The sequence below is a fragment of the Schistocerca gregaria genome, chromosome 1 (assembly GCF_023897955.1).
Source record: "Schistocerca gregaria isolate iqSchGreg1 chromosome 1, iqSchGreg1.2, whole genome shotgun sequence".
NCBI classification, from domain to species: domain Eukaryota; kingdom Metazoa; phylum Arthropoda; class Insecta; order Orthoptera; family Acrididae; genus Schistocerca; species Schistocerca gregaria.
This window is the reverse complement of record NC_064920.1, coordinates 969,913,024-969,940,966: the sequence shown is the minus strand read 5'-3', so window position 1 is coordinate 969,940,966 and position 27,943 is coordinate 969,913,024. Positions and strand designations below refer to the sequence as shown.

Here is a 27,943-nt window from a genome sequence, read left to right as displayed (position 1 = left end):
GTGACAAGGGCAACACAGCAGTCCTTAAGTACGAACAAAATGATACTGCCAACTTGCCAGTTGGGATCTCTTCCAGTTCATACATAACAGGCATGGGGTCACACCATGGGAAAGTACAACATTTGTATCGGATATCTAGCCAGCTTTATTCTTGGACTGATGGCTTGACAACAAGTGCAACACAGTGAGTTGACTTTTGACGGAGATTCATTAATATACATTAAACATTTCTAGGTGAACTATTCTACAAGGTTGTAAGGTGTCAGGCAAATCCAACACCTTCCTTGAAAACCCTGACATGATAGCAAATCCGGCAATATTTCAAATAGCTCCGAATAAATCCTGACATTAGATTAACCAAAGTAATACGATCAACGAGTGAGCAAATGGAATACCACAGACTAACACAACAACACCGAAACGCATGTCATACCTTCCCACCGTGAAACAGACGCAGTTCCGAGTGGAGAAACGAGAACAGAAGCCGAGAGCAGAGTCGTGTAGGCTAGGAGGCCCTACGATAAGGGACGGACCGCCAAGACAACCCCCAGCCCATGTTAATCGATAGAGCCTTCCAGAAGAACAGTGTAGATCTTACAATAACACTAAAAGGGCCACACCAGCTGCAAGTTTTAGCGTGAGACTATACGCATCTCCGTACGTAGTAAACATTAAAAACATTGCCCCACCACGAAAAGAATAACGTTTCTCATTGGATAGACGAATTTTTGTAGGCGGAGCTTAAGGTTAACATTGAGACCCTGATTGGTCAGTTGAAAACACAGCCAGATAGCTTTTCTTAAACCAACTTCGGTAAATTGTAGTAAGGAGAAGTTAGTAAGTGTTGCTTCCGAAACGGCGAGGTGTGTGGAGCTGCGGCGGCCGCCACTCCCTGACGCTGACTAACCACGATAAGGTTATGAACGCACGCGATGCCGCATAAGAGTCATAAGGCTTCACTCAGAACTGCAGAAGTCTCATCTCTTACATCCCCTTTTTACATAATACACTCCTGGAAATTGAAATAAGAACACCGTGAATTCATTGTCCCAGGCAGGGGAAACTTTATTGACACATTCCTGGGGTCAGATACATCACATGATCACACTGACAGAACCACACGCACATAGACACAGGCAACAGAGCATGCACAATGTCGGCACTAGTACAGTGTATATCCACCTTTCGCAGCAATGCAGGCTGCTATTCTCCCATGGAGACGATCGTAGAGATGCTGGATGTAGTCCTGTGGAACGGCTTGCCATGCCATTTCCACCTGGCGCCTCAGTTGGACCAGCGTTCGTGCTGGAAGTGCAGACCGCGTGAGACGACGCTTCATCCAGTCCCAAACATGCTCAATGGGGGACAGATCCGGAGATCTTGCTGGCCAGGGTAGTTGACTTACACCTTCTAGAGCACGTTGGGTGGCACGGGATACATGCGGACGTGCATTGTCCTGATGGAACAGCAAGTTCCCTTGCCGGTCTAGGAATGGTAGAACGATGGGTTCGATGACGGTTTGGATGTACCGTGCACTATTCAGTGTGCCCTCGACGATCACCAGAGGTGTACGGCCAGTGTAGGAGATCGCTCCCCAGACCATGATGCCGGGTGTTGGCCCTGTGTGCCTCGGTCGTATGCAGTCCTGATTGTGGCGCTCACCTGCACGGCGCCAAACACGCATACGACCATCATTGGCACCAAGGCAGAAGCGACTCTCATCGCTGAAGACGACACGTCTCCATTCGTCCCTCCATTCACGCCTGTCGCGACGCCACTGGAGGCGGGCTGCACGATGTTGGGTCATGAGCGGAAGACGGCCTAACGGTGTGCGGGACCGTAGCCCAGCGTCATGGTTGCGAATGGTCCTCGCCGATACTCCAGGAGCAACAGTGTCCCTAATTTGCTGGGAAGTGGCGGTGCGGTCCCCTACAGCACTGCGTAGGATCCTACGGTCTTGGCGTGCATCCGTGCGTCGCTGCGGTCTGGTTCCAGGTCGACGGGCACGTGCACCTTCCGCCGACCACTGGCGGCAACATCGATGTACTGTGGAGAACTCACGCCCCACGTGTTGAGCAATTCGGCGGTACGTCCACCCGACCTCCCGCATGCCCACAATACGCCCTCGCTCAAAGTCCGTCAACTGCACATACGGTTCACGTCCACGCTGTCGCGGCATGCTACCAGTGTTAAAGACTGCGGTGGAGCTCCGTATGCCACGACAAACTGGCTGACACTGACGGCGGTGGTGCACAAATGCTGCGCAGCTAGCGCCATTCGACGGCGAACACCGCGGTTCCTGGTGTGTCCGCTGTGCCGTGCGTGTGATCATTGCTTGTACAGCCCTCTCGCAGTGTCCGGAGCAAGTATGGTGGGTCTGACACACCGGTGTCAATGTGTTCTTTTTTCCATTTCCAGGAGTGTACAAGTGTCGATAGCCAATTAAACTTCGTGGTATTCACATTTGCTATTAGAAGATAAAACCTGAAACGCGATGATTTTTCTGTTATATAATTATTGAGAAGCCACATCTGCCACTGTAATTTACAACAAATTAAATAAGTAATTAAAGATAATTGAGGGTCACTAAAGACCATTTTTGATAGTTTTCTCTTTTATGAAACTTAATTTAAACCTAGATTATAGATGTGATATGGCGTAGGTCATCCTTCGATCCATTACAGAACTTGGAAACCCATTCAGGGAATATTCGTTCACATTTTTGCTGAACACCAGTTGGTTTTCATCATCCTGTATTAAAATATATCCTTTTATCAATAGTGCAATTTATAAACAATATTTTGTGACTAGAATAATAATTCCAATGGTTCGACGTTATTTTACCAGCTAACTATAAATAGGAAAGCCTTGAACCCCTTCCACTAAATTTAGTTAGTATTAAGATTCTTTTACAGGGAGTGCAGTGGAGCTGACGCTGAAATCATTAAGTATTTGAATATATCATCGCTAGTCTCACTGAGCTCTTCTGAACTCTACATGTCATGTGTGGTCTGGCGTCTCCTTACCAGCAGCAGGTCCCACGTCCAAACTAGTCAATTTCCTAAAAAAACACGCTCAGAGCGTCGTTGCTCGAAAGTGGTAGGGAGACACGACTTAGAACAAACAGACACCACGCAGAATGTTAGAACGTCATCGGTGTAAGGCAGTTTGTGTATTACTAAAATGGTTCAAATGGTTCTGAGCGCTATGGGACTTAGCTTCTGATGTCATCCGTCCCCTAGACTTAGAACTACTTAAACCTAACTAACCTAAGGACATCACATTCATCCATACCCTAGGCAGGATTGGAACCTGCGACCGTAGCACCAGCGTGTTTCCGGACTGAAGGGCCTAGAACCGCTCTACCACAGGGGCCGGCTCTCAGCAATTATTTCTTAGCACAACCTATCCTGCAACATCCTTACAAGCTTTTGAGACTGTTTCTGACCACTTAGTAGACTGAGAGCTAACAAAGGGAAGACGAAAGTAATGATTAGCGGAAATGAGATTAACGAGAAAGTTAACTTCAAAATTGGGGACCGCCAAGTGAGTAAAATAACACATGGCGTATTAACGCGAGAGGAACAAAAAGCGGATTGGTAAGAGCAAAGAGAGAATTCCCCGCCACAAGAAGTCTACTAGTGTCAAACCTCACCCTAAATTTGAGGAAGAAATTTCTGAGAATTTACGTTTGGAGATCCGCATTGCTTATCAATGTATCATGGACCATCAGAAAAACAGAAAAGAAAAGAAGCTTGTATGATGTGGTGCTGTAGAAGAATGTTGAGAAAAAGGAGGACTTTTGAGAATGAGGAGGTTCTCCACAGCGAGGACAGGGACATATGGACCACATTGACAGGAAGAGGGCACATAATAATTGGAAATATATTAAGACATTAGCGAATAGCCTCTATTGAGTGGAAAGTGTAGGGGAAGACAGACATTATAATATATAGAACAAATAATTTAGTACTTTAGACGCAAGTGCTGCTCTGAGATGTTAGTTCAGGAGGGCAAACGTGACGGACTGCACCAACCAATCGCAAGACTGATATGAAGAGCGACTAAGGAGCAAAAACAATGCAGTGTAAATTCTACCTATTACGCCAGTAAAGATGAACTATTTCGTCGGCAATTGCTTAACCATGTCGTAATACTAAAAATGTTTCATGAAGCACGTCGTTGTTTTTGGACACGAGCTCCTTAAATATTCAACAGTCCACCGACTAACATTACATTCACTGAGAAGAGGGCCACTATTACGAGTATTAAATTGTTGAGGATTCCGTGGCCATCAGTCGACCAATTGCCTGTTTGCTTCCGTCCCGTACCTTCGGCTGATGTTTGTTTCTCGATTTTCCTGACATATCGCCAGCATAAGTAATACCTTTGTCAGAGATTCATCCTCTATTTATGGAGGTGTGCTCGACCCCAGACCGGCAGTAGCAGTGGAGGGTTATCCTTTGAGAACGCCAGCCACATATCCTGGCGAAACGTCAGGAAAACCGTTTTACGAGTACGAACGTTGACCGAAGTTTCCGAGACTGAAACCAACAAGCAATAGGTCAGGGTCACTATCGTTCACGTGATACATTAATAGCTTCACTTCTTCAACTTTTGTAGTCCTGTCTTCCTCAGTTGCGTGTAATATTACTATATATTGATAATTTTTGCTTATGGACCGTCTGACAGCAACTGAATAAAACACAATTTTAGTGCCATGTGCTTTTCGCCTTTATTCATTCCAAGGCATCATCAGTGGCATGTTACGTGGACGGTTTCCTACATATTACGCTCCTGTTGCATTTTTGGTGTTCATTTATAAGAAGGAGAACAACGCCACAAATGCAACAGGAGCGTGATATGTATGAAATTGTCCACCCAACCTGCCACTGATGATGTCTTGCAGAAAATAAAGGCGAAACGCCTATGGCACTAAAATTGTATTTTATTCAGTTTCTGTCAGATGGTCCATAAGTAAAAATTATCAATATATCGTAATAATTAGTGGTTTCGTATGCACGATCATAATTATCATTACCATCGTCATCCTCATCATCTTCATTAGGCATCTGATTTCCACAGCTGAATAAAGTTCTTTACAAGACTTCTGTTACGTACCCGACCATGTTGCTTCCAAATGTTTCGTAATATCAATTATGCACCTTCCAGTACATCATCGTCTCGGTCCTTTTTTCGCTCTTTGAATCAAACAACGAACAAATCTCAAAATCTGCAATGCATTCGCCCAGGTCCATTTTCTGCCCACTTAAATGGGCAAAGGATACTTATTGCTCGTTTGATTATACCTGACGATCAACGTTACGAATCGGAATAGGCGATGCGTCTAGCTGGTAACTTCTAATTTAATTCCTCATACAAACGTACATACACAAAAAAGAGTCTACTCTATTAGCTCTGTGTTACACATTGCATGTATGTCCCGTATGGTAACCATTTATGTACAGAGCTAAAAACACTAGTTTCTTTTCAGAATTGTGAAAGAGACTTGACGCTTCCATTGAAATCTTTGTTTAGCCTCACGAGTACAATACATGCGTCATCGCGAAAAGGAATAATTGTGAAGCTCCACCAGCAATTTTCCGGTCGATCTTTTATTTCTGAGAGTGTAAAATTACTAACGCTGGCGCGCTTCTTAAATGTTCAAATAGTGCGTAATTGAAGTAATCAAAGAAACAAAAGCCACGACAGCAATAGTGAAGCTGGGCTTGCCTCCCATGCTTTCGAATTACATACAGTTTCTTTATCTAAACAATGGAAGTTCGAGGTCTCTCGGTGCCCTGTCCTATTCGGCCTTGCGTACATCCTGATCTCAGATCTGCTCATGCTAGGGAATACGAGACGTAACGTTGTTGTTGTTGTTGTTGTCTTCAGTCCTGAGACTGGTTTGATGCAGCTCTCCATGCTACTGTATCCTGTGCAAGCTGCTTCATCTCCCAGTACCTACTGCAACCTACATCCTTCTGAATCTGCTTAGTGTACTCATCTCTCGGTCTCCCTCTACGATTTTTACCCTCCACGCTGCCCTCCAATGCTAAATTTGTGATCCCTTGATGCCTCAAAACATGTCCTACCAACCGATCCCTTCTTCTAGTCAAGTTGTGCCACAAACTTCTCTTCTCCCCAATCCTATTCAATACCTCCTCATTAGTTACGTGATCTATCCACCTTATCTTCAGCATTCTTCTGTAGCACCACATTTCGAAAGCATCTATTCTCTTCTTGTCCAAACTATTTATCGTCCATGTTTCACTTCCATACATGGCTACACTTCAAACAAATACTTTCAGAAACGACTTCCTGATACATAAATCTATATTCGATGTTAACAAATTTCTCTTCTTCAGAAACGCTCTCCTTGCCATTGCCAGTCTACACTTTATATCCTCTCTACTTCGACCATCATCAGTTATTTTACTTCCTAAATAGCAAAACTCCTTTACTACTTTAAGTGTCTCATTTCCTAATCTAATTCCCTCAGCATCACCCGACTTTATTCGACTACATTCCATTATCCTCGTTTTGCTTTTGTTAATGTTCATCTTATATCCTCCTTTCAAGACACTGTCCATTCCGTTCAACTGCTCTTCCAAGTCCTTTGCCGTCTCTGACAGAATTACAATGTCATCGGCGAACCTCAACGTTTTTACTTCGTCTCCATGAATTTTAATACCTACTCCAAATTTTTCTTTTGTTTCCTTTACTGCTTGCTCAATATACAGATTGAATAATATCGGGGAGAGGCTACAACCCTGTCTCACTCCTTTCCCAACCACTGCTTCCCTTTCATGCCCCTCGACTCTTATGACTGCCATCTGGTTTCTGTACAAATTATAAATAGCCTTTCGCTCCCTGTATTTTACCCCTGCCACCTTTAGAATTTGAAAAAGAGTATTCCAGTCAACATTGTCAAAAGCTTTCTCTAAGTCTACAAATGCTAGAAACGTAGGTTTGCCTTTTCTTAATCTTTCTTCTAAGATAAGTCGTAAGGTCAGTATTGCCTCACGTGTTCCAACATTTCGACGGAATCCAAACTGATCTTCCCCGAGGTCTGCATCTACCAGTTTTTCCATTCGTCTGTAAAGAATTCGCGTTAGTATTTTGCAGCCGTGGCTTATTAAACTGATTGTTCGGTAATTTTCACATCTGTCAGCACCTGCTTTCTTTGGGATTGGAATTATTATATTCTTCTTGAAGTCTGAGGGTATTTCGCCTGTCTCATACATCTTGCTCACCAGATGGAAGAGTGTAGTCAGGACTGGCTCTCCCAAGGCCGTCAGTAGTTCTAATGGAATGTTGTCTACTCCGGGGGCGTGTCTCACGTCATTGCCTAATCACGGATATACTTAATGCCACATGGAAAGGTAGGACAAACCATGAAAGTATGCATGTACGTGATTTTTGAATTTTTCTAGTCGTTAAAAGGATGACTCCAGAGGTTCGAGTCTGTATTATCGTAACGCAATAGGCAATTAGAGTTTTTAGTTACAAAAGTATCCGGACATCTATTAGTGGACATCAATATGGAGTGCCTCCTTCCTTCTCTGTATGACGGCTTTTAACTCGGCTGAGGACACTTTCAATGAGATGTCTGAAAACCTGTGGAGAAATCGCAGCCCATTGTTCCTTAACAGCCGAAACGAGAAAAGGTTCGTGATGTTGGAGGGTGGGTCTGGAGCGAAGACGATCCTCAGACACATCCCAAATGCGTTCCACTGTACTGGTATTCAGGTCGGACTCCAAGTAGATAAATCCGTTGAAGGATTTTTTTTGCCTAATAAATCTTCCTGTCCTCGCTGGTTCTGTGCAGAACCTCCTTACTCTATAAGGTCCTCCTGCTGCTCTATGACGGGGACCGTTCTCATGTTGATAAAAAACAGTCATGGTTTCCGAACTGTTCCTCTACTGTAGGCAACACACATTACCGTAAAATGTGTTCAAATCCTTCCGGAATTAGAGTTTTCTTAAGCTCAATAAGGACACCACACCCTAACCAGAAAAACACCCCCATACCCTCCCCATTCGTATTTCACTATTGACACTACCCATGGTGGCACGTAAAATTCACCTGGCACTCACCAAACTCAGACCCTTCTGTCGGATTGGCGCAACTTGTAGCGTGAGTCATCACACCATATCCCTCGTTTATTGCCATCCACTGTGCAATGGGGTCGCTCTTTACTCCACCCTAAGTGTCGTTTAGTATTGACCACAGAAATGTTTGGCTTATGAGGAGCCATCGTGCTCTTTCCTTCTGCCTCTGCCCACGTACAGTCAAATGGTTCAAATGGCTCTAAGCACTATGGGACTTAACATCTGATGTCGTCAGTCCCCTAGACTTAGAAACTACGTAAACGTAACTAACCTATGGACATCATACACATCCATGCCCGAGGCAGGATTCGAACCTGCGACCGTAGCGGGCGCTCGGTTCCGGAGTGAAGCGCCTAGAACCGCTCGTCCTCAGCGGCCGGCCCACGCACAGTCATTAAGCTAGTTGGACTGCTGGTAGTTTAGGAATCAAGAACGATTGATTACACTGATTTCCTGAGATTTGAGTACAACCACCTCCCACAGTCCTCGACGGTCCCTGTCTGTCAGTTCATGAGATCTGGCTGGTTTCGGTTCAGCTGCTTCTGACTTCACACATAACCGACATGCAACCTGGGTAGGTATAGAAAATTTGAAATGTACCTGACGAATTTGTTATTCAGGTGACATCCCATCACTAGTCCGCATTCGAAGTGACTGTACTCCCCCCTCCCCCCCCCCCTTGACAAATCCATTCCTTTACTGACCAGCTCCTTTTACATAGGTTTTCCGGATACATTTGGTCAAATATTGTATAAGAACAGTATATAGGTTCTGAAAAATTAATAACCCTCCTCACTGGAATCAAATATGTTTGAAATTAAACATGATGATAGTAGAGGGACGATAGTTGAGGAGATTTCTAGGTAACCGGAACAAAAGCTGACGCATCTCCACGGATGAGTCCCCTGCCCACGTGCTGCAGAGAACAAGCAGCAGCAGTTATCGATATTTATTGCGCACACACACAAACGCAAGCAGCCTCGTGGGACGATAATGGCTTCAGTCAACAGCTCCGAGACACGCGCACAGCATCACCTGGTCCCCTCTGCCGCCAGCAGCAAATGTTTAACCCATTAAGCGAGTGCTCACAGCATTCCCGATTACGTTTCACAGCCATCAACTGCTGGCGTTTCCAAGCTATCAGCAAATTCTATAGACAAACAATCGACGATGAGACCTCTGCCTGCCTCTAACACTCCGAGAGATAACTGGTCACCAGTGTAATTGAATAATGTGACCAGTAAACTGAATGCTGTGACTCTATTCAGTATCTCTTGCAGTTATGACTACAGACTGTCCTTTGTGTAAACTAAAAAGGAAACGCGCAAGATAAATCAAAACTGCTGCCATTCCAAAAACTTTGCAGATAACTCTTGATGTGGCAACTTCAGGTTATCGAACAATTCACCAACGGCGAGTATTCGTGTACTGAGAGAACTCAAAAGGGTGTTATGAGCAGCTGTGTTCACAGAGAAGGCCCAGAAGAAGCATGTAGGAACAAAGGGACCAACATGTCATGTTGGCAAACAATATCTGACGACAGTCCACAAATTCTACTCAAGAACACAGAATTCAGACTGAATTAAGTTCTGCATTGGGATCTCACGTTGAGTCGTTTATCGTCAGTTTCACTAAATTCTTGGACTGCTATAACGTCCTCTTCTACCAGTCCGTATATTGCAGTTATTTTCATCTCCAATCAATTTATGGACGTTGTTTTACCTGTTTCACAATATCGTGTGACGTGGTTTTAGTTTACATTACGTTCAAATATTTTATCACGAAACTCACTAAAAAGAAACGGAAACTGAACTTAAATAAGCATGAATAGAGATATTCCTTAGATTAAGAGCAAAGTGGTAAACGTTTTACGAAGTATGATTTTGCTAATTTGTAAGTATCACAGGTGGTACACGATTGAGTTCACTATGAATTAGCCTAACGCCACCCCTTCAGTCCAAATAGTTTAGAGAATGGATTATTAAGAAATAAAGCAACTTTAAGATGGTGGTTTTAGCGCTTGACGTGTTCTACATACTCTCGTCGCCATTTTTGTAGAACGCAGAGAACGTTCGTACAACCATATGAAACTCTCAGGAAAGTACTTCCCTGGGATGTTATTCAACTACGCGCCACACTATATGAAATGTTGGTTACGCCGCCAAAACGTTGACCCTTCATGTGAATTTCTGCAATTTCTCGTTTTGTGATAGTTTCGTATTGATAACAACGGGTCTCGTCACCCCTGATGACTTTTTACAGAAAAGAATCGTCCGCGTTTTGCAATAAAATGAAGCCATTCTTTGCTTTGCTGCGGAGTCAAAATGTGCAGGACACAATTTACACAGACTTTTCGGTTCTTCAAAACATTCCAGAGAACTTGATTTAGAGACATATCTCCGTCGGGATTTCCAACCCTGTCACACGTTCACTACTTACCATTACTTGACTATAACCGAGCGGTCGATTGCAGATGAGTTGTCCACGGTTGTTAGTCCAGACTGTCACCTTAGTTACTGCCTAACGTCGCTTTTGGGACGCACTGTGCTTAATGATTGGGACACAGTAATGGTAATTTCTTGAGTGTTGTGGCAGTCGTAAAGTACCGGAAATGATGGCAGTCTAGGTATTTGTTCATTCCCTGACAACTTCAGATAACAAATACGAATTTTTACTATACGTATTCGAGCTCGAACACACAGACGACATTTTTTATGTTCTCAGCTCTAGAATACCATAAAGTGACGATATTCACAGCGCAATAACAGTGTATGACTGTGTGCTTGTTACAATTAATTCATAGTGACGTTTGGAAAAACTACGACAAAAGAGAAACTAATGAGTCAAAACTCTCCTTGCAGATCGAGACATCCTAATAGTGTGTGATATCCGTGGATATATTTCGAAGAACACATTCAGTTGCATTTTGGTAAGAACTTTAAGACACTTTTAACTTATAGATTCTACTAGTGACACATGTTTATTGTCTTCCTTTTTGTTTACCAATACCTTGCAAGCACAATGCTGAAATACTGCAGTACACACGGGAGAATATCATTCATGTTACACGCAACAACGGCTATACAACGTGGACATGCAGGGTGACTTTGACTATCAGATCACATCTACTTAAACAGTTTCGTCCATTAGATGAATTTCTGTGACTGTACTCAGTTTCACTCAAAGGTGTTCATGAATTTCGTAAAAAAGACCTCCCTGTCTGTTTTTTGCCGATTGTGGGACTAACGCTGACGGTTAGCACTAAGATGTAGGCACAAAATTTTTTTCCTAGCCGATATATCTCTTCCGGACGATGTGCGCGTGGCCAGAGGTAAAGGCAGTTGCTTCTGGACCGCCAGTTGGACTGGCACCAGCTGACGATGACTGTGGGCTGGGACGTGTTACCTGTAACGTGAAGATCTGAACGCTCGACCAGTATGGCTTCTGTTTGGAAATTGTGAAGTTTTCTGCAAGCGTATCATATTCCGTACCATCGTCTGTGGAATCCAGCCGTCTTCTTAGAATCGTCGAAAGGGTGCACGGTCCAGAGAAGTGAACAGGCGAACTGGCATTTAAGTAGCTACTGTGCGAAGGCTGCCCGGCTACCTGAAATGGCAACAAAAAAAGGGAAGTTGTAGATCGGTCTGTTAAGTTGCTTAGTATTCTCATCATTGTTCTAGTTTAACGTTATCTGCAATGGATCAATGAATTACTCACTTGAATTAAGAGTTGTATTGTGTTGCCTTAGATGAGCCAGGAAGTGCCAATGGTCAGTCGACAGAAAACTAACTTGTTATCCTACGTGTTCTTGAGAGTGATATGGGAAAAGAAAGACTTGCTGAGCCAGCGAGTTGTGGGTGCTGAATAACAACTAATTGTAAACTTCTTCATTGTTAGATTTTAAAACACGAAAACAATATTTTATTTTTAATTTTAACTTTTGGAAATGTAAATATTTCCTTGCTTCAAAGCTTTTTTTGTTTTAGCAATAAAAGATTACACTGCTCCTAAAATTGTTTTTGAGAAATTAAAATTGATGAAAATTGCTCAAAATTTAGTAGTAGTGTAAAGACGGCTATAGCAGCCAGTGCAAGTAAAGTGGTCACTTCGTTGAATTCTTCGTTGGAGTTTTTGCAATGTAGTGATGAACCATTTAAAACATTTCGAAGAGACTTCTCAAGTGGGGGATAGTGACGCGCATTCCTGCAGTGAAATATTTTGTGTTTGTTCTATATCTGATATTAGGCAAACGACAAATAAATTTGCGAGCGGTAAAGTATATGTTGTGACAGTTAATAGCTATAATATTGGTATAACTTTATCTTTAGCCATGGAGATATAATAAAGGCAGTTGACACGACGTCACAAACTCTAAAACGACGTCCGCCATGTTAGTAACCCCAAATATTCTCATCTGGTGGAAATGTTCCGATAAAAAAGCCAGATAGCACCGTTTTCAGCTGTCGTTCAGATTATAGTGTAAAGGAATCACATTTCATTCGTAACAGGACATGGATGGAGCATCAGTTTCGTCGTCGCTGGATTGCAAAAGCTGCCTTTTTCACATCACTTAAGTCGTTCTTGTTTATTCAACGTATAGGGCGTATAGTGGGCATGCGGGAGGCCGAGTGGACGTACCGCCGAATTGCTCAACACGTGGGGCGTGAGGTCTCCACAGTACATCGATGTTGTCGCCAGTGGTCGGCGGATGGTGTACGTGCCCGTCGACCTGGGACGGACCGCAGCGACGCACGGATGCACGCCAAGACCGTAGGATCCTACGCAGTGCCGTAGGGGACCGCACCGCCACTTCCCAGCAAATTAGGGACACTGTTGCTCCTGGGGTATCGGCGAGGACCATTTGCAACCGTCTCCATGATCCTGGGCTACGGTCCCGCACAACGTTAGGCCGTCTTCCGCTCACGCCCCAACATCGTGCAGCCCGCCTCCAGTGGTGTCGTGACAGGCGTGAATGGAGAGACGAATGGAGACGTGTCGTCTTCAGCGATGAGAGTCGCTTCTGCCTTGGTGCCAATGATGGTCGTATGTGTGTTTGGCGCAGTGCAGGTGAGCGCCACAATCAGGACTGCATACGACCGAGGCACACAGGGCCAACACCCGGCATCATGGTCTGGGGAGCGATCTCCTACACTGGCCGTACACCTCTGGTGATCGTCGAGGGCACACTGAATAGTGCACGGTACATCCAAACCGTCATCGAACCCATCGTTCTACCATTCCTAGACCGGCAAGGGAACTTGCTGTTCCAACAGGACAATGCACGTCCGCATTTATCCCGTGCCACCCAACGTGCTCTAGAAGGTGTAAGTCAACTACCCTGGCCAGCAAGATCTCCGGATCTGTCCCCCATTGAGCATGTTTGGGACTGGATGAAGCGCCGTCTCACGCGGTCTGCACGTCCAGCACGAACGCTGGTCCAACTGAGGCGCCAGGTGGAAATGGCATGGCAAGCCGTTCCACAGGACTACATCCAGCATCTCTACGATCGTCTCCATGGGAGAATAGCAGCCTGCATTGCTGCGAAAGGTGGATATACACTGTACTAGTGCCGACATTGTGCATGCTCTGTTGCCTGTGTCTATGTGCCTGTGGTTCTGTCAGTGTGATCATGTGATGTATCTGACCCCAGGAATGTGTCAATAAAGTTTCCCCTTCCTGGGACAATGAATTCACGGTGTTCTTATTTCAATTTCCAGGAGTGTATTTTGGACTATGTAAGAAAGAGGTGAGAAAATTGGCGTATGAACTTATAATTAACTATAATGTATCACTATCTCGAACTTGGGACGACGAAATGGCTGCTGAGGATTGGGTTCGGATGTTTATGAGACGAAACCCTAATCTGTCTGTACGTGCGGTCTTGGCTTTCTATGACAATTTGGACATTGTTATGGGCTGTCATAACTTCGAACCCCAAGGTGTATATAACGCCGATGAAACAGGAATAACAACGGTTCAAAAACCAGGTAAAGTTGTAGATAGACTTGGTGCTCATCAAGAGGGTTCAGAAAATTCACGTGAAAGGGTTACTTTAGGGATAGTAACTTTTCCAACAAACTTCATTGACAATGTTATTCAACCATTCCTTATTATCCTCGAGTACGTTTTCAAGACCATTTTGTTAGGGATGGACCAGGAGGGTCTGCTGGAACTGTAAATTCTTCTGGTTGGACGCAGGATAAATTATATATGAATTTCCTGGAACACTTCAAGAGGTACGCAGATTTATCTCCGGCGCATAAAGTGTTCCTCATACTTGATAACCACTCCTCACATGTTCATCATATTAACGCATTGGACTTTTGCAACAAAGGTGGCATTGTCTTACTGTCCTTCCTTCCCCACTGTTCTCACAAACTCCTGCCACTTAATCGATCTGCATATAGCACTTTGAAGAAGGCTGTAAACTCTATCTGTGATTCGTGGATGCGAAGCCGTCCAGGAACAACAATGTCGATTTACGACATTCCGGGAATGTAGCGTCTGCTATGCCCCTCGCTCTGACATCTTCCAACATTCAAGCCGGTTTTCGCAAAACGGGAATTTACCCACATAACCGGCAGCTGTTTAGTGAGCTAGATTTTGCTCCTGCATTTGAAACGAATAGACCTAACCCCGGAAATATAGCTGAGTCTGCAGTAGCAGAGACAACGGTTCAACAACTGGCTGTCAATACACCTGTTCCAAAGACCCAGCAAGAAAATATTGACGAACGTAAAGAAACTTTGAATAGGACTGCACCACCTAGACTTCGCAGCAGCATTATCATTCAGGAAACTTCACTGAGACCGTCTAAAACTGCACAAGAAATTTCTAATGATGCTATTGTATTTACACTGGAAGCAGTACGGTCATTACCGAAAGGTCCCCCGAGGAAATACAATGGTCCTAATGAGCGAAAAACTAGAAAGTCTACAATTTACAGTGATACGTCAAAGAAAGAAGAGACAAGAAAAGAACATGAAGCAAAGTTGATACGGACCAAGGTTAAGAAATTTAAGAAAGGATTGGATGAAGGAAAAAGTAAAAAAAAAAAAAAAAAAATATTTCAAAACGAAAAAAAAAAATATTCAACAGGAATGTCATAAGAGGAGAAAGAATGCTACTGTTTTGTTTATCACCGTATTCAGAGAGCAGAGTCGGAGAAGAGTGGGGTCAGTGCCCACTTGTAAACAGTTGGCTCACGAAGGATGCACAGGTGGTCTAGTTATGTTTGCCAAAACTGTGACTCAGAATACTCAAATTGATCCAAAGGCTAAATGTTTCATTAGTTGGAAAACGTTCGCTTCCAGTTTGTTCTGTAGGCTACGTTTATTTGATTACAGAAATGTTTCAGTTTATTATTTAGAGATATCTTCATAAATACGAAAACCATTAAGGCTGATTAATGTGGCCATATGGTGCCATAATTAGGCATTTCACTAGAATTAATGTTAAATAATACATTTTGCAATATTATATTTTGTATTATTTGGATGTGTTTCAACAGACCCCAATCACTGTTTCAATCACCCCTAGTGTAGGAACAATTGAAATAAAACGGACTTTTTTTAAAAATTTTGAATCTTTGTTAAAATTGCACCTTAGGAACAAACGTGATACATCTGTTTCGAAGCTACAGACGCGCTCTTTAATTTGACATATCATCTTTGTCGACTGGTTTATAAAGAAAAATAATATGAGCATTAAAAGTCAAATCGTTTCAACCGTATCCAGTCTACCCTAAAGACGGTATGTAGGCCTCGAACATAATACTCAAAGAAGTTGACATATGCGCCTGCAACCCTCTGAGATGTGTTCGTACCAAGTTTGAACCTCTGACAAGGACACATTACCGGTGAATGTGAGTTTGTGGTGACCAATTTCCGCGTGGCTCGCGGGAAATTTAATTAATCTGGCTAAATGGAAGATCGTTATTCTGCCGAGAAGTTGCGGAAAGAGATTTTGCGTCACTTTGCAATCAGATGTAGCCTGTGATCAAAAGTTTTGAAGGAACTTTAGATTTTCCTCAGATCCATTAAGGAACTCAGTCATTTCTTTGAACTTCATTACTTGCAACAAAAATTAAATACAAGAGTGTTTGTGAAAAACAAAACGAATACGATAAGAAAAATGATTTGGAGACTCAAAATTACAACGTCGCCAAACCACTCAAAACTTTATTCTTACAGTGTAGGAAGTAGAAGTTTCGAGAACACTTAACAACCTAATATTTGTATTTGCTCTAATTGTCGTAAAATAACATTTCTTCCTTCTCCTTATGATGTGCGTGGATATTTTCGAGTAAATAATTTCGACCAACAGTGTTATAGTGAAATGTAGATGCGTTTGTAAATGTATTATCAACGTCCTACTCTTTACAGTAGTGTATTTCTATGAAAATGTTGGCTCTGCAGCTTTTAACAGCTGCGTGAAACATTTGGTTACCGTTTCACAGTCAGTCTATACCTCGATGAAGGAGGTCAACAAACTTTCTCTTTTTTTAACTAACCGTAGACTATTACTTGACGCTAGGCGGGAAGGACATGCCCTGAAGTCCTGAAAGTAAAGACAGTTTGCACAGAAGCTTCGTGAGGAGCTGTACAGTTGAAAATCCAGAAAAACAGAATAGGCAACTAAAGACGATCTTTCCAGGTTATTCCGTCCGCAGTTTATCCGGTGTTCACTGTATCTGAGCTAGAAATTAGCCCACATACACCTGCGAGAAATCGTAACTCAGTGCTATAGAGTAAGAAAGAATAATGATCTAAAAATACAAAAAGCTACAAAACCCACATATCTGACAAAATTTACGCTTTTCGAGGTAATGCTTGCTCACAAAGTACCGGAATTCGAGAAAAAAATAGAAATGTAGCATTACCTGCCATAATGTAACGGGCGCAGAAGTATAGTGTTTTTTGTATCTTACAATCTGCTCACCGGAGTAAAGCTCATCCTGGTGCGGAGCACGTTCACACGTGGTACAAGCCGGGATACGGCGATGTGCGACTCGACCCAAAATGTTACAAGCCGCAAATTTCCACAAATCCTCAAAAAAGGCTGCGTATCACATTTTTGGCAATATTTTGTTTTTGCTGAAATAAAATGGTGCATCACATGAGACATGCTATCATTGCAATTGATGTCTTTTTATGTTCACAATTCGATATATTTGTAGTGGTAAAGTTGACCATCTTCTAAGAACGTTGACTATTAATGAAAACGGGGGGTGTATCTAACGTTAATTTCACTACAAAGGATATTGTATTGTTAGTAAACGCTTAGAAAGGAAAGTAGATCCCTCAGACTGAAAGGAGGATGTCCAATAAAGTAGGAGGAATATTATATTTCTACAGATAGAAAAACTGTACCTCAAAAAACTGCATCAAATATGGTATGTACAAGAACGTTGAGTATTATTAAAACGTAAAAATTGCACGCTAGATCTCTTTTGGTGTGGGTGTTGCTTTGGGCAAAGCAACGAAACAATGATACTTTTGTACCACTATCTTGTTTTGACAGGACGTTTGCTATCACGGGGCAAAAATTTGTTGTTTCAGGATGTAGGTTTCTGCCTGGGAGCGTCCTTTTGCATTAATCGGAAAGAAGAGAAATGGATGTGATGATTATCTACTAATGGAAGTATGTAATATCTGACAGTTGTTAAAATACACCTCTCGTTATAAAGTAAGTGAGCCAGAATGCCTTTATTGCTGGCAGTGTTCAAAGAATTATGAAGTGTGACTCAAGCTTGAAATTTACTACACAGTTGTATCGGTGAATATCACTGCACGTGATCCAAATCAGTGTGCCTGGGTCCTAGTCAGAGTGTTATTCACCAGTGGGTACGTCACTCTCTGCTAAAAACAGATTAGTGGTTTTCTGGGTTGTATATAGCCTTTTCCTCTAACGCCAGAGAAAATGTGGGACGTGTTGGATATGTGTAAATACTTATACAAATGAAAGGACACAATTTCAGAGACTTTACTGGTAACATGCAGATATTTTGTGCATACAGACTGAAGCGGCGAGTGAAAATTCGTATCATCGCCGGTAATCGAACCCAGGTCTCTTGCTTATTAGGGAGGTGCGTTCGCACAGCAGTTCGCACAACTGCATGGATTTCCGCTCACACGCCTCTCTCCTCGATCCAAATTCTCACTGCCGCCCCTGTCTCCTTTAACTTCCTCCTTAAACACTAACAGAAATGCCGAGGCCCTCCACGTTCTGGAATAGCACCTCAGCAATGAACGTACGTGGTGAATCTAGCCTGAAACTCAGGTGTAGGTACTTGCACAAATGTTCGTTTGTAAGGTAAAATTTAAAGTGAGCTTGGGCAGTAGTGATTATTTGGAACGTGGAGGAGGTGAACCAGGGTAATCCTTGCAGTCATGTGACCCGCTGTGAAGAGTGACTTAGTGACTAGCACACTTGCCTAGTAAGCAAGAGACCTGGGTTCGATTCCCGACATTCGTACAGATTTTCACTCGCCACTTCAGTCTACATACGTAAAATACCTTAGTGTACAATACAGGGAAAATTACGCAAACTTACTTTCTAAGCGAACAGTTCCATTAATTTCGCTTCTCTTTAATATTTACTTTGTTACTTTTTCATGTCCTATACAGAACCAGCTTATTTTCTTAGTTTGGATGTTAATTAAATAAGGGTGTTGTATTTTTTTTATTATATCACTTAATATGTTCTGTCAGTACTTTTCATTATTTTTGCCACTAGAAGAGAAAACTAATATTTTTTATATGTGGAATGCTATTCCCTAAAGTACTTTTGCCGGGTATGCAAAGTTCTTAAACGGAAAGCAATATAAAAATAAAGAGAACTTTCTAAATACACTCCTGGAAATTGAAATAAGAACACCGTGAATTCATTGTCCCAGGAAGGGGAAACTTTATTGACACATTCCTGGGGTCAGATACATCACATGATCACACTGACAGAACCACAGGCACATAGACACAGGCAACAGAGCATGCACAATGTCGGCACTAGTATAGTGTATATCCACCTTTCGCAGCAATGCAGGCTGCTATTCTCCCATGGGGACGATCGTAGAGATGCTGAATGTAGTCCTGTGGAACGGCTTGCCATGCCATTTCCACCTGGCGCCTCAGTTGGACCAGCGTTCGTGCTGGACGTGCAGACCGCGTGAGACGACGCTTCATCCAGTCCCAAACATTATCAATGGGGGACAGATCCGGAGATCTTGCTGGCCAGGGTAGTTGACTTACACCTTCTAGAGCACGTTGGGTGGCACGGGATACATGCGGACGTGCATTGTCCTGTTGGAACAGCAAGTTCCCTTGCCGGTCTAGGAATGGTAGAACGATGGGTTCGATGACGGTTTGGATGTACCGTGCACTATTCAGTGTGCCCTCGACGATCACCAGAGGTGTACGGCCAGTGTAGGAGATCGCTCCCCAGACCATGATGCCGGGTGTTGGCCCTGTGTGCCTCGGTCGTATGCAGTCCTGATTGTGGCGCTCACCTGCACGGCGCCAAACACACATACGACCATCATTGGCACCAAGGCAGAAGCGACTCTCATCGCTGATTCGTCCCTCCATTCACGCCTGTCGCAACACTACTGGAGGCGGGCTGCACGATGTTGGGGCGTGAGCGGAAGACGGCCTAACGGTGTGCGGGACCGTAGCCCAGGATCATGGAGACGGTTGTGAATGGTCCTCGCCGATACTCCAGGAGCAACACTGTCCCTAATTTGCTGGGAAGTGGCGGTGCGGTCCCCTACGGCACTGCGTAGGATCCTACGGTCTTGGCGTGCATCCGTGCGTCGCTGCGGTCCGATCCCAGGTCGACGCCCACGTGCACCTTCCGCCGACCACTGGCGACAACATCGATGTACTGTGGAGACCTCACGCCCCACGTGTTGAGCAATTCGGCGGTACGTCCACCCGGCCTCCCGCATGCCCACTATACGCCCTCGCTCAAAGTCCGTCAAATGCACATACGGTTCACGTCCACCCTGTCGCGGCATGCTACCAGTGTTAAAGACTGCGATGGAGCTCCGTATGCCACGGCAAACTGGCTGACACTGACGGCGGCGGTGCACAAATGCTGCGCAGCTAGCGCCATTCGACGGCCAACACCGCTGTTCCTGGTGTGTCCGCTGTGCCGTGCGTGTGATCATTGCTTGTACAGCCCTCTCGCAGTGTCCGGAGCAAGTATGGTGGGTCTGTTACACCCGTGTCAATGTGTTCTTTTTTCCATTTCCAGGAGTGTATTATGAAATATGCTATATCCATGTTGCTAATACATAATACATACTTTATCATTTTATCGAACATAATAAACAGTCGAAATAAGTAGTACCAAAGGAAAACAATAATTATTGTTCCTTCTTGAAGAATTGTGGAATTGTGATATACAACCTTCTTTGAGGGAGGTCTTCTAACATTTCCACATTTCCAGCTGTGCCCAAATTGAAATGCATGTCCAAAGCTAAACAGCCAACACATTGCTAAAGTGCTTCATTTAAGTATGCGAATGGCCTCCTCGTGGCGAGCACTTATTTAAAGTGACCGGGAACCAAAGGGTTTGCCCATCTGAGAGGCGCCTTCTGACGACCTCTCCTGCAGCGTGGCTCACAGTGACTGTGCTATCTTTGTCTCCCCCCCCCCTCTCTCTCTCTCTCTCTCTCTCTCTCTCTCTCTCTCTCTCTCTCTCTCTCTCTCTGCCTCCCTCCGCTCTCTAGGTGACTGATCGGACTCACCTCTATATCGATACCGGTTGATGGAATATCCTCTTCGCTCCTTGGCGTAGATAACAATAATTGTTATTGCTGATACTGTCACAACATTACTTTCATTTCGTAACGACTTAATAGTGGGCAGTCTACTTGTACGTATCTTACTAAATATACTTGTCGATAACCTCCATTTTTTGTATTTTTTTATTTTGCATAATGAACCATAACTCTACCAACAAACTTTCATAGACTGTTCAAAGATATCTTTTAAACATTACGGTACAAGGGACCTGCGATCTCCGGCGGTTCGTTGCTGCATAATAATGTAATTACGATTTATTCGGTTTGTTACTCAATCACCCTGAAATACTTTCGCAACAGTGAAGAACCAATAACCAAAATGTACAACACACAACATAGTAAAGCAACAACCCTAAAACGAAACATTGTACAACGATGCTGTTGCTTCGTGATACTGCTCTTCCATTGCATTCAATGAACCCGTACATGAGGAGCATATCGGCCTGCTCAGTAAACCTACCCATACAACTGTGTGTCACTGTTAATGTGCAATTAACACTGCAGGAAAAACAAACCGAAAACAGGTCCGAGCTGTGCTGAATGCAAGCTGAAGGCGAACAGTAAAATGAAGAGCCGATTTGATAACATTTTCCGACACAAGCGACTTACAATTAGATACTCCCCCTCTCACTCTTTTCCCACGTACATTTCCATCGGTGCCAATTGTTGCTGCTAATTGTAATACGCACTCAATACAAATCTTACACTCAAGCGCTCCTCTCGCACGTATCAGTTTGAAGCACAAAGCGGCCGCTGCTACTTATTCCCCTTAGCTTGGCGCCCCAAACGACGCCTTGTGTAATTTCGGTCTTACACTGGCGCTCTGAAAATGGATACAGTGCGTTTGGGCCTTACACAGTCCTCGAAAAATCGGTATTATCCAATTGGGCCTCACACCGGCAGTGGCAAGAAAAGCATAAATTCTGGTTAGGTGAGTAAGCAGTTATAACATAAAAACAAACAGTGGTAATGCAGCAATAGATCTGATAATTAATAAGGAAGCAGGAGGGTGGTCCAGTTACTATCAACAGCACAGTGAATGCATTAACATGGCCAGATATACACGCGGCCGAGATCCATCGCCGTAATGCATGAATATATCTTACTGGCTGCGAAGATGGAGACGTTGAGTAAATCGGGCTTATTTTTCATGTGTCTTTTCCCGCACCTGTGCGTGGTCAGTATGGTTACGAACGGATCTGGTGGCGGCGGAAGTATTGCAACTTAGGCTGCTAGTTGGGTCAGTGCCAACCATGGCACAATGGTAAGCAATTTTTTGTCTGGTGAAATTAATTGCGTAACCATATGTAACGCAACTATTGTCCTTTACTATGTAAATTGTAGTTGGGGGGGGGGGGGGGGGGAGGAGAAAAGAAAGGAAACTAACTAATCGTATCAGCTGCATCAGGACTTTATGCACAATCAGAACCAGGACTTGAGCCCTGTATCTCCTGCTTACTAGGCTACTGCGTTAACCACTGCCCCATCCGAGCACAGTGTTTAACGCAAATGCGCAGGATACCTCGGCAAGCTTCCCAGTAGATCCACATTCCCACCTAGCGCCAGCTATCCACGTTCCCGTCCACGGCCTTAATGCTGGCTATCTTGATTCCTGCGGGAGGCACCTTCAGTGCAGATACAAGTAAAGGTTCGACCTCGTCACCTCTGATTCTGCATAAAGTCTCGTTGCAGCTGATAACATTAGTTCCTCCCCTTTCCTTTCCTTCCTGCCCTATCTTTCTTTCGCTTACGCCATAGCCCGCAGCGATCGCAGGGTCAGCGTGGTTAGAGCGGATTTAGCAAGATTAGTTTTAGGGGTGGCCGGATTCCCTTCCTGCCGCCACCCCGTACCCCCAGGGACGGAATCATGTGCCCAGCTGTCTGCATCTAGTGTAAATAGTGAAATAGTGCGAACGTGTTTCAAATGTCTGCGACGCCTGTAACTGAGGTGGAACGTGGGGACCAACCGGTATTTACCTAGCGGGATGTGGAAAACAGCCTGAAAACCACATCCAGGCTGGCTAGCACACCGGCTCTCGTCGTTGATCCGCCGGGCGGATTCGATCCGGGCCGGCACACCTACCCGAGTCCAGGAAGCAGCGCGTTAGCGCTCTCGGCTACCCTGGAGGGTCCTTTCCTTCCTCCCCTCTCCACCTCCAATTCACATAATATACAGGGTGAGTCACCTAACATTACCGCTGGATATATTTCGCAAACCGCCTCAAATACTGACGAATCGATTCCACAAACCGAACGTGAGGAGAGGGGCTAGTGTAATTGGTTAATACAAACCACAAAAAAAATGCACGGAAGTGTGTTTTTTAACACAAACCTAAGTTTTTTTTAAATGGAACTCCGTTAGTTTTGTTAGCACATCTGAACATATAAACAAATACGTAATCAGTGCCGTTTGTTGCATTGTAAAATGTTAATTACATCCGGAGATAGTGTAACCTAAAGTTGACGCTTGAGTACCATTCTTCTGCCGTTCGATCGTGTGTATCGAGAAGCACCGAATTACGTAGGGATCCAAAGGGTACGGTGATGGACCTTAGGTACAGAAGAGACTGGAACAGCACATTACGTCCACATGCTAACACCTTTATATTGGTCTTTTTCACTGACGCACATGTACATGACCATGAGGGGTGAGGTACACGTACACGCGTGGTTTCCGTTTTCAATTACGGAGTGGAATAGAGTGTGTCCCGACAAGTCAGGCCAATAGATGTTCAATGTGGTGGCCATCATTTGCTGCACACAATTGCAATCTCTGGCGTAATGAATGTCGCACACGCCGCAGTACATCTGGTGTAATGTCGCCGCAGGCTGCCACAATACGTTGTTTCATATCCTCTGGGGTTGTAGGCACATCACGGTACACATTCTCCTTTAACGTACCCCACAGAAAGAAGTCCAGAGGTGTAAGATCAGGAGAACGGACTGGCCAATTTATGCGTCCTCCACGTCCTATGAAACGCCCGTCGAACATCCTGTAAAGAGTCAGCCTAGTGTTAATTGCGGAATGTGCAGGTGCACCATCATGCTGATACCACATACGTCGACGCGTTTCCAGTGGGATATTTTCGAGCAATGTTGGCAGATCATTCTGTAGAAACGCGATGTATGTTGCAGCTGTTTGGGCCCCTGCAATGAAGTGAGGACCAATGAGGTGGTCGCCAATGATTCCGCACCATACACTTGTCGCTGTCGCTCTACCTGTCTTAGCCAACGAGGATTGTCCACGGACCAGTAATGCATGTTCCGTAGATTCACTGCCCCGTGGTTTGTGAAACCCGCTTCATCGGTAAACAGGCAGAACTGCAACGCATTCTCTGTTATGCCCATTGACAGAATTGCACTCGATGACTAAATTTATCACCGTGTAATTGCTGATGTAGCGACACATGAAACGGGTGAAAGCGGTGACGATGCAGTACGCGCATGACACTACTTTGACGCAGTCCACCGGCTCTCGCAATGTCCCGTGTACTCATGTGTGGGTTCATGGTAACAGCAGCTAACACACCAACTGCACCCGCTTCTCCTGTGACGGGCCTGTTACGGACCCGTTAGCATGCTACGACCATACCTGTTGCATACAGTTGGCGGTAGATGTTTTGCAATGTGCGGCACGGTGGATGCCCTCTGTCCGGGTACCGTTCTGCATACACCCTGCAGGCTTCAGCTGCATTTTGCCGACACTCGCCATAGATGAGTGTCTTCTCCGCGTTTTCAGAGTTCGAATACACCATGGTCACAGTTCGTACAACACTACACTATCGCCGACGTCTGGTAACACGGTGTACTACAGTTGGTCTGCGTGCGGAGACGAATGCAGAATAACAATAGCAGCAAGCGCTACATGCGGACACTGCGACAGGTAGACCAAACCACAACAGTGCGCTACAGCCACACTCGTAAACACGGTCGTCATCGTAAACATGTCCCTGCAGATGCTTGTCGCGGACCGTGGGCCGTGTTTGTTACAACACGCATCTGAAAGTCGGAGGTTTCAAGCTTCAACTTTAGGTTACAATATCTCCGGATATAATTAACATTTTACAATGCACTGATTAAATATTTGTTTATATGTGCAGATGTGCTAACAAAACTAACGTGGTTCCATTTAAAAAAAAACGTAGGTTTGTGTTAAGAAACATACTTCCGTGCATTTTTGTATGGTTTGTATTAAACAAAGACACTAGCCCCTTTCCTCACGTTCGGTCTGTGGAATCGGTTCGTCAGTATTTGATGTGGTTTACGGAATATATCCAGCGGTAATGTTAGGTGACTCACCCTGTATATTTCAGATGCAGATTCCGCGTGGTCAGTAGATAAGTGCAACAGATTGTTCATAGTAATCACCACGAGAAATCCAGTGCGTAAAACGAAGTTGTAAAATCGTAGTGGAGCTGCACAAACAGGACGTGATCTTCGAGATACGGACAAGATGAAAGAGAACGCGCTGACAGATGGTGCACCAGAAACGTTTGCTGATTGGAGGCGTGCCTGCTGGCTGCTCCCTGGGCGGCAAACAAGTGTCAGGGTCTGGCGCGGGGCGCGGGGCAGCTGCCCGTGTTGACGATCAAATAGCAGCGGCAAACAGCGAGCCGGCGATCGCTCTGTGACAAACACTGAGGCCTCACCATCCAGCCATCTACCAGGGGCGTGCTTTGCCGGCCCTCCCGCTGCTGCAAGCGAACAGCTAATTTCTCACTCCATTGGCAATAGAGAACACGTTGAAAATTAGGACTCAACAGTAAGCAACTCGAAGCACGTCTTCAGATTTCAGTCGTCTGCACCGTCCAACTTATAGTGGTTGGCCAAGACCTTTTCATCAGTGGGTTACTTACTTGTATTAGATTTTCCACATTTCAAAGCGTATTAATAAAGTTTTAATCATCACCAAGAAAAAGTAAAGCTATGTAATTATGTTTTTTTCATTATTTGCTGGCACGTGTCTGTAACCTTGGTACACATAGAAAACGAATGTAAAATTAGAGAGATTCGGGCGCGCACGGAGGCTTTCCGGCAGTCGTTCTTCCCGCGAACCATACGCGACTGGAACAGGAAAGGGCGGTAATGACACACCGTTGGGTGGATGGCGGAGTATAAATGTAGATCTAGATAGAAAACCCCTGGGCCACAGTATCGTAGCAGCTGTCTAGAGGAGCCAAAACAAAATGGCTGGGATTTGTATGTGTACCTTACCTAGCCGTACCGTAGGTGCAACCACAACGGAGGGGCAGCAGCCTTTTCAGTAGTTGCAGGGGCAACAGTCTCGATGACTGACTGATCTGACCTTGTAACACTAACAAATGGCCTTGCTATTCTGGTACTGCAAACAGCTGAAAGCAAGGGGAAACTACAGCCGTAATTTTTCCCGAGGGCATGCAGCTTTCCTGTATGATTAAATGATGATGACGTCCTCTTGGGTAAAATATTCCGGAGGTAAAATAGTCCCCCATTCGGATCTCCGGGCGGGGATTAATCAAGAGGACGTTGTTATAAGGAGAAAGAAAACGCGTTCTACGGATCGGAGCGTGGAATGTCAGATCCCTTAATCGGGCAGGTAGGTTAGAAAATTTAAAAAGGGAAATGGATAGATTAAAGTTAGATATAGTGGGAATTAGTAACGTTCGGTGCCAGGAGGAACCAGACTTTTGGACAGTTGAATACAGGGTTATAGATACAAAATCAAATAGGGGTAATGCAAGAGTAGGTTTAATAATAAATAAAAAATAGGAGTAAGGGTAAGCTACTACAAACAGCACAGTGAACGCATTATGGTGACCAAGACAGACACGAAGCCCACGCCTACTACAGTAGTACAAGCTTATAAGCCAACTAGCTGTGCAGATGACGAAGAAATTGATGAAATCTATGATGAAATAAAAGAAATTATTCAGGTAGTGAAGGGAGACGAAAATTTAATAGTCATGGGTGACTGGAATTCAAGAGTAGGAAAAGGGGGAGAAGGAAACGTAGTAGGTGAATATGGACTGGGGCTAAGAAATGAAAGAGGAAGCCGCAGGGTAGTATTTTGCACAGAGCATAAGTTAATCATAGCTAACACTTGGTTTAAGAATCATGAAAGAAGGTTGTATACATGGAAGAACCCTGGAGATACTAAAAGGTATCAGATTATATAATGGTAAGACAGAGATTTAGGAACCAGGTTATAAATTGTAAGTCATTTCCAGGGGCAAATGTGGACTCTGACCACAATCTATTGGTTATGAACTGTACATCAAAACTGTAGAAACTGCAAAAAGATGAGAATATAAGGAGATGGGACCTGGATAAACTGAAAGAACCAGAGGTTGTACAGAGTTTCAGGGAGAGCGTAAGGGAACAATTGACACGAATGGGGGAAAGAAATACAGTAGAAGAAGAATGGGCAGCTTTGAGGAATGAAATAGTGAAGGCAGCAGAGGATAAAATAGGTAAAAGTAGAAACCCTTGGGTAACAGAAGAAATATTGGATTTAATTGATGAACGGACGAAACATAAAAATGGCAGTAAATGAAGCCACCAAAAAGGAATACAAACGTCCCACAAATTAGATCGACAGGAAGTGCCAAAAGGCTAAGCAGGCATGGCTAGAGAACAAATGTAAGGTTGTAGAGGCTTATCTCACTAGGGGTAAGGTAGATTTTGCCTACAGGAAAATTAGAGAGACCTTTGGAGAAAGAAGAACCACTTGTATGAATATTAAGAGCTTTGACGGAAACCAACTTCTAAGCAAAAAAGGGAAAGCAGAAAGGTGGAAGGAGTATATAGAGGGACTACACAAGGGCGATGTACTTGAAGACAACAGTACGGAAATGGAAGAGGATGTAGATGAAGATGAAATGGGAGATATGATACTGCGTGAAGAGTTTGACAGAGCACTGAAAGACCTGAGTCGAAACAAGGCCCCTGAAGTAGACAACATTCCATTAGACCTACTGACACCCTTGGGAGAGCCAGTTCTGACAAAACTCTACCATCTGGTAAGCAAGATGTATGAGACAGGCA

The 27,943-nt window shown here is 44.3% G+C and overlaps 1 protein-coding gene across 3 annotated transcripts in view; it reads right to left on the bottom strand.

Moving 5' to 3' along the window:
• Window positions 1–27,943, bottom strand: part of LOC126276649 (probable glycoprotein hormone G-protein coupled receptor) — a 1,482,411-nt gene that overhangs the window by 772,222 nt on the left and 682,246 nt on the right. Inside the window, exon 2 of one of the 3 annotated variants that reach the window (XM_049977293.1) lies at window positions 11,607–11,721. The exons of the other annotated variants lie outside the window; for them this stretch is intronic. Within the exon in view, the coding sequence (XP_049833250.1) occupies window positions 11,607–11,609 (3 nt within the window). The 5' untranslated portion in view covers window positions 11,610–11,721. The remainder of the gene's footprint in view (window positions 1–11,606; window positions 11,722–27,943) is intronic. 3 annotated transcript variants of the gene reach the window in all.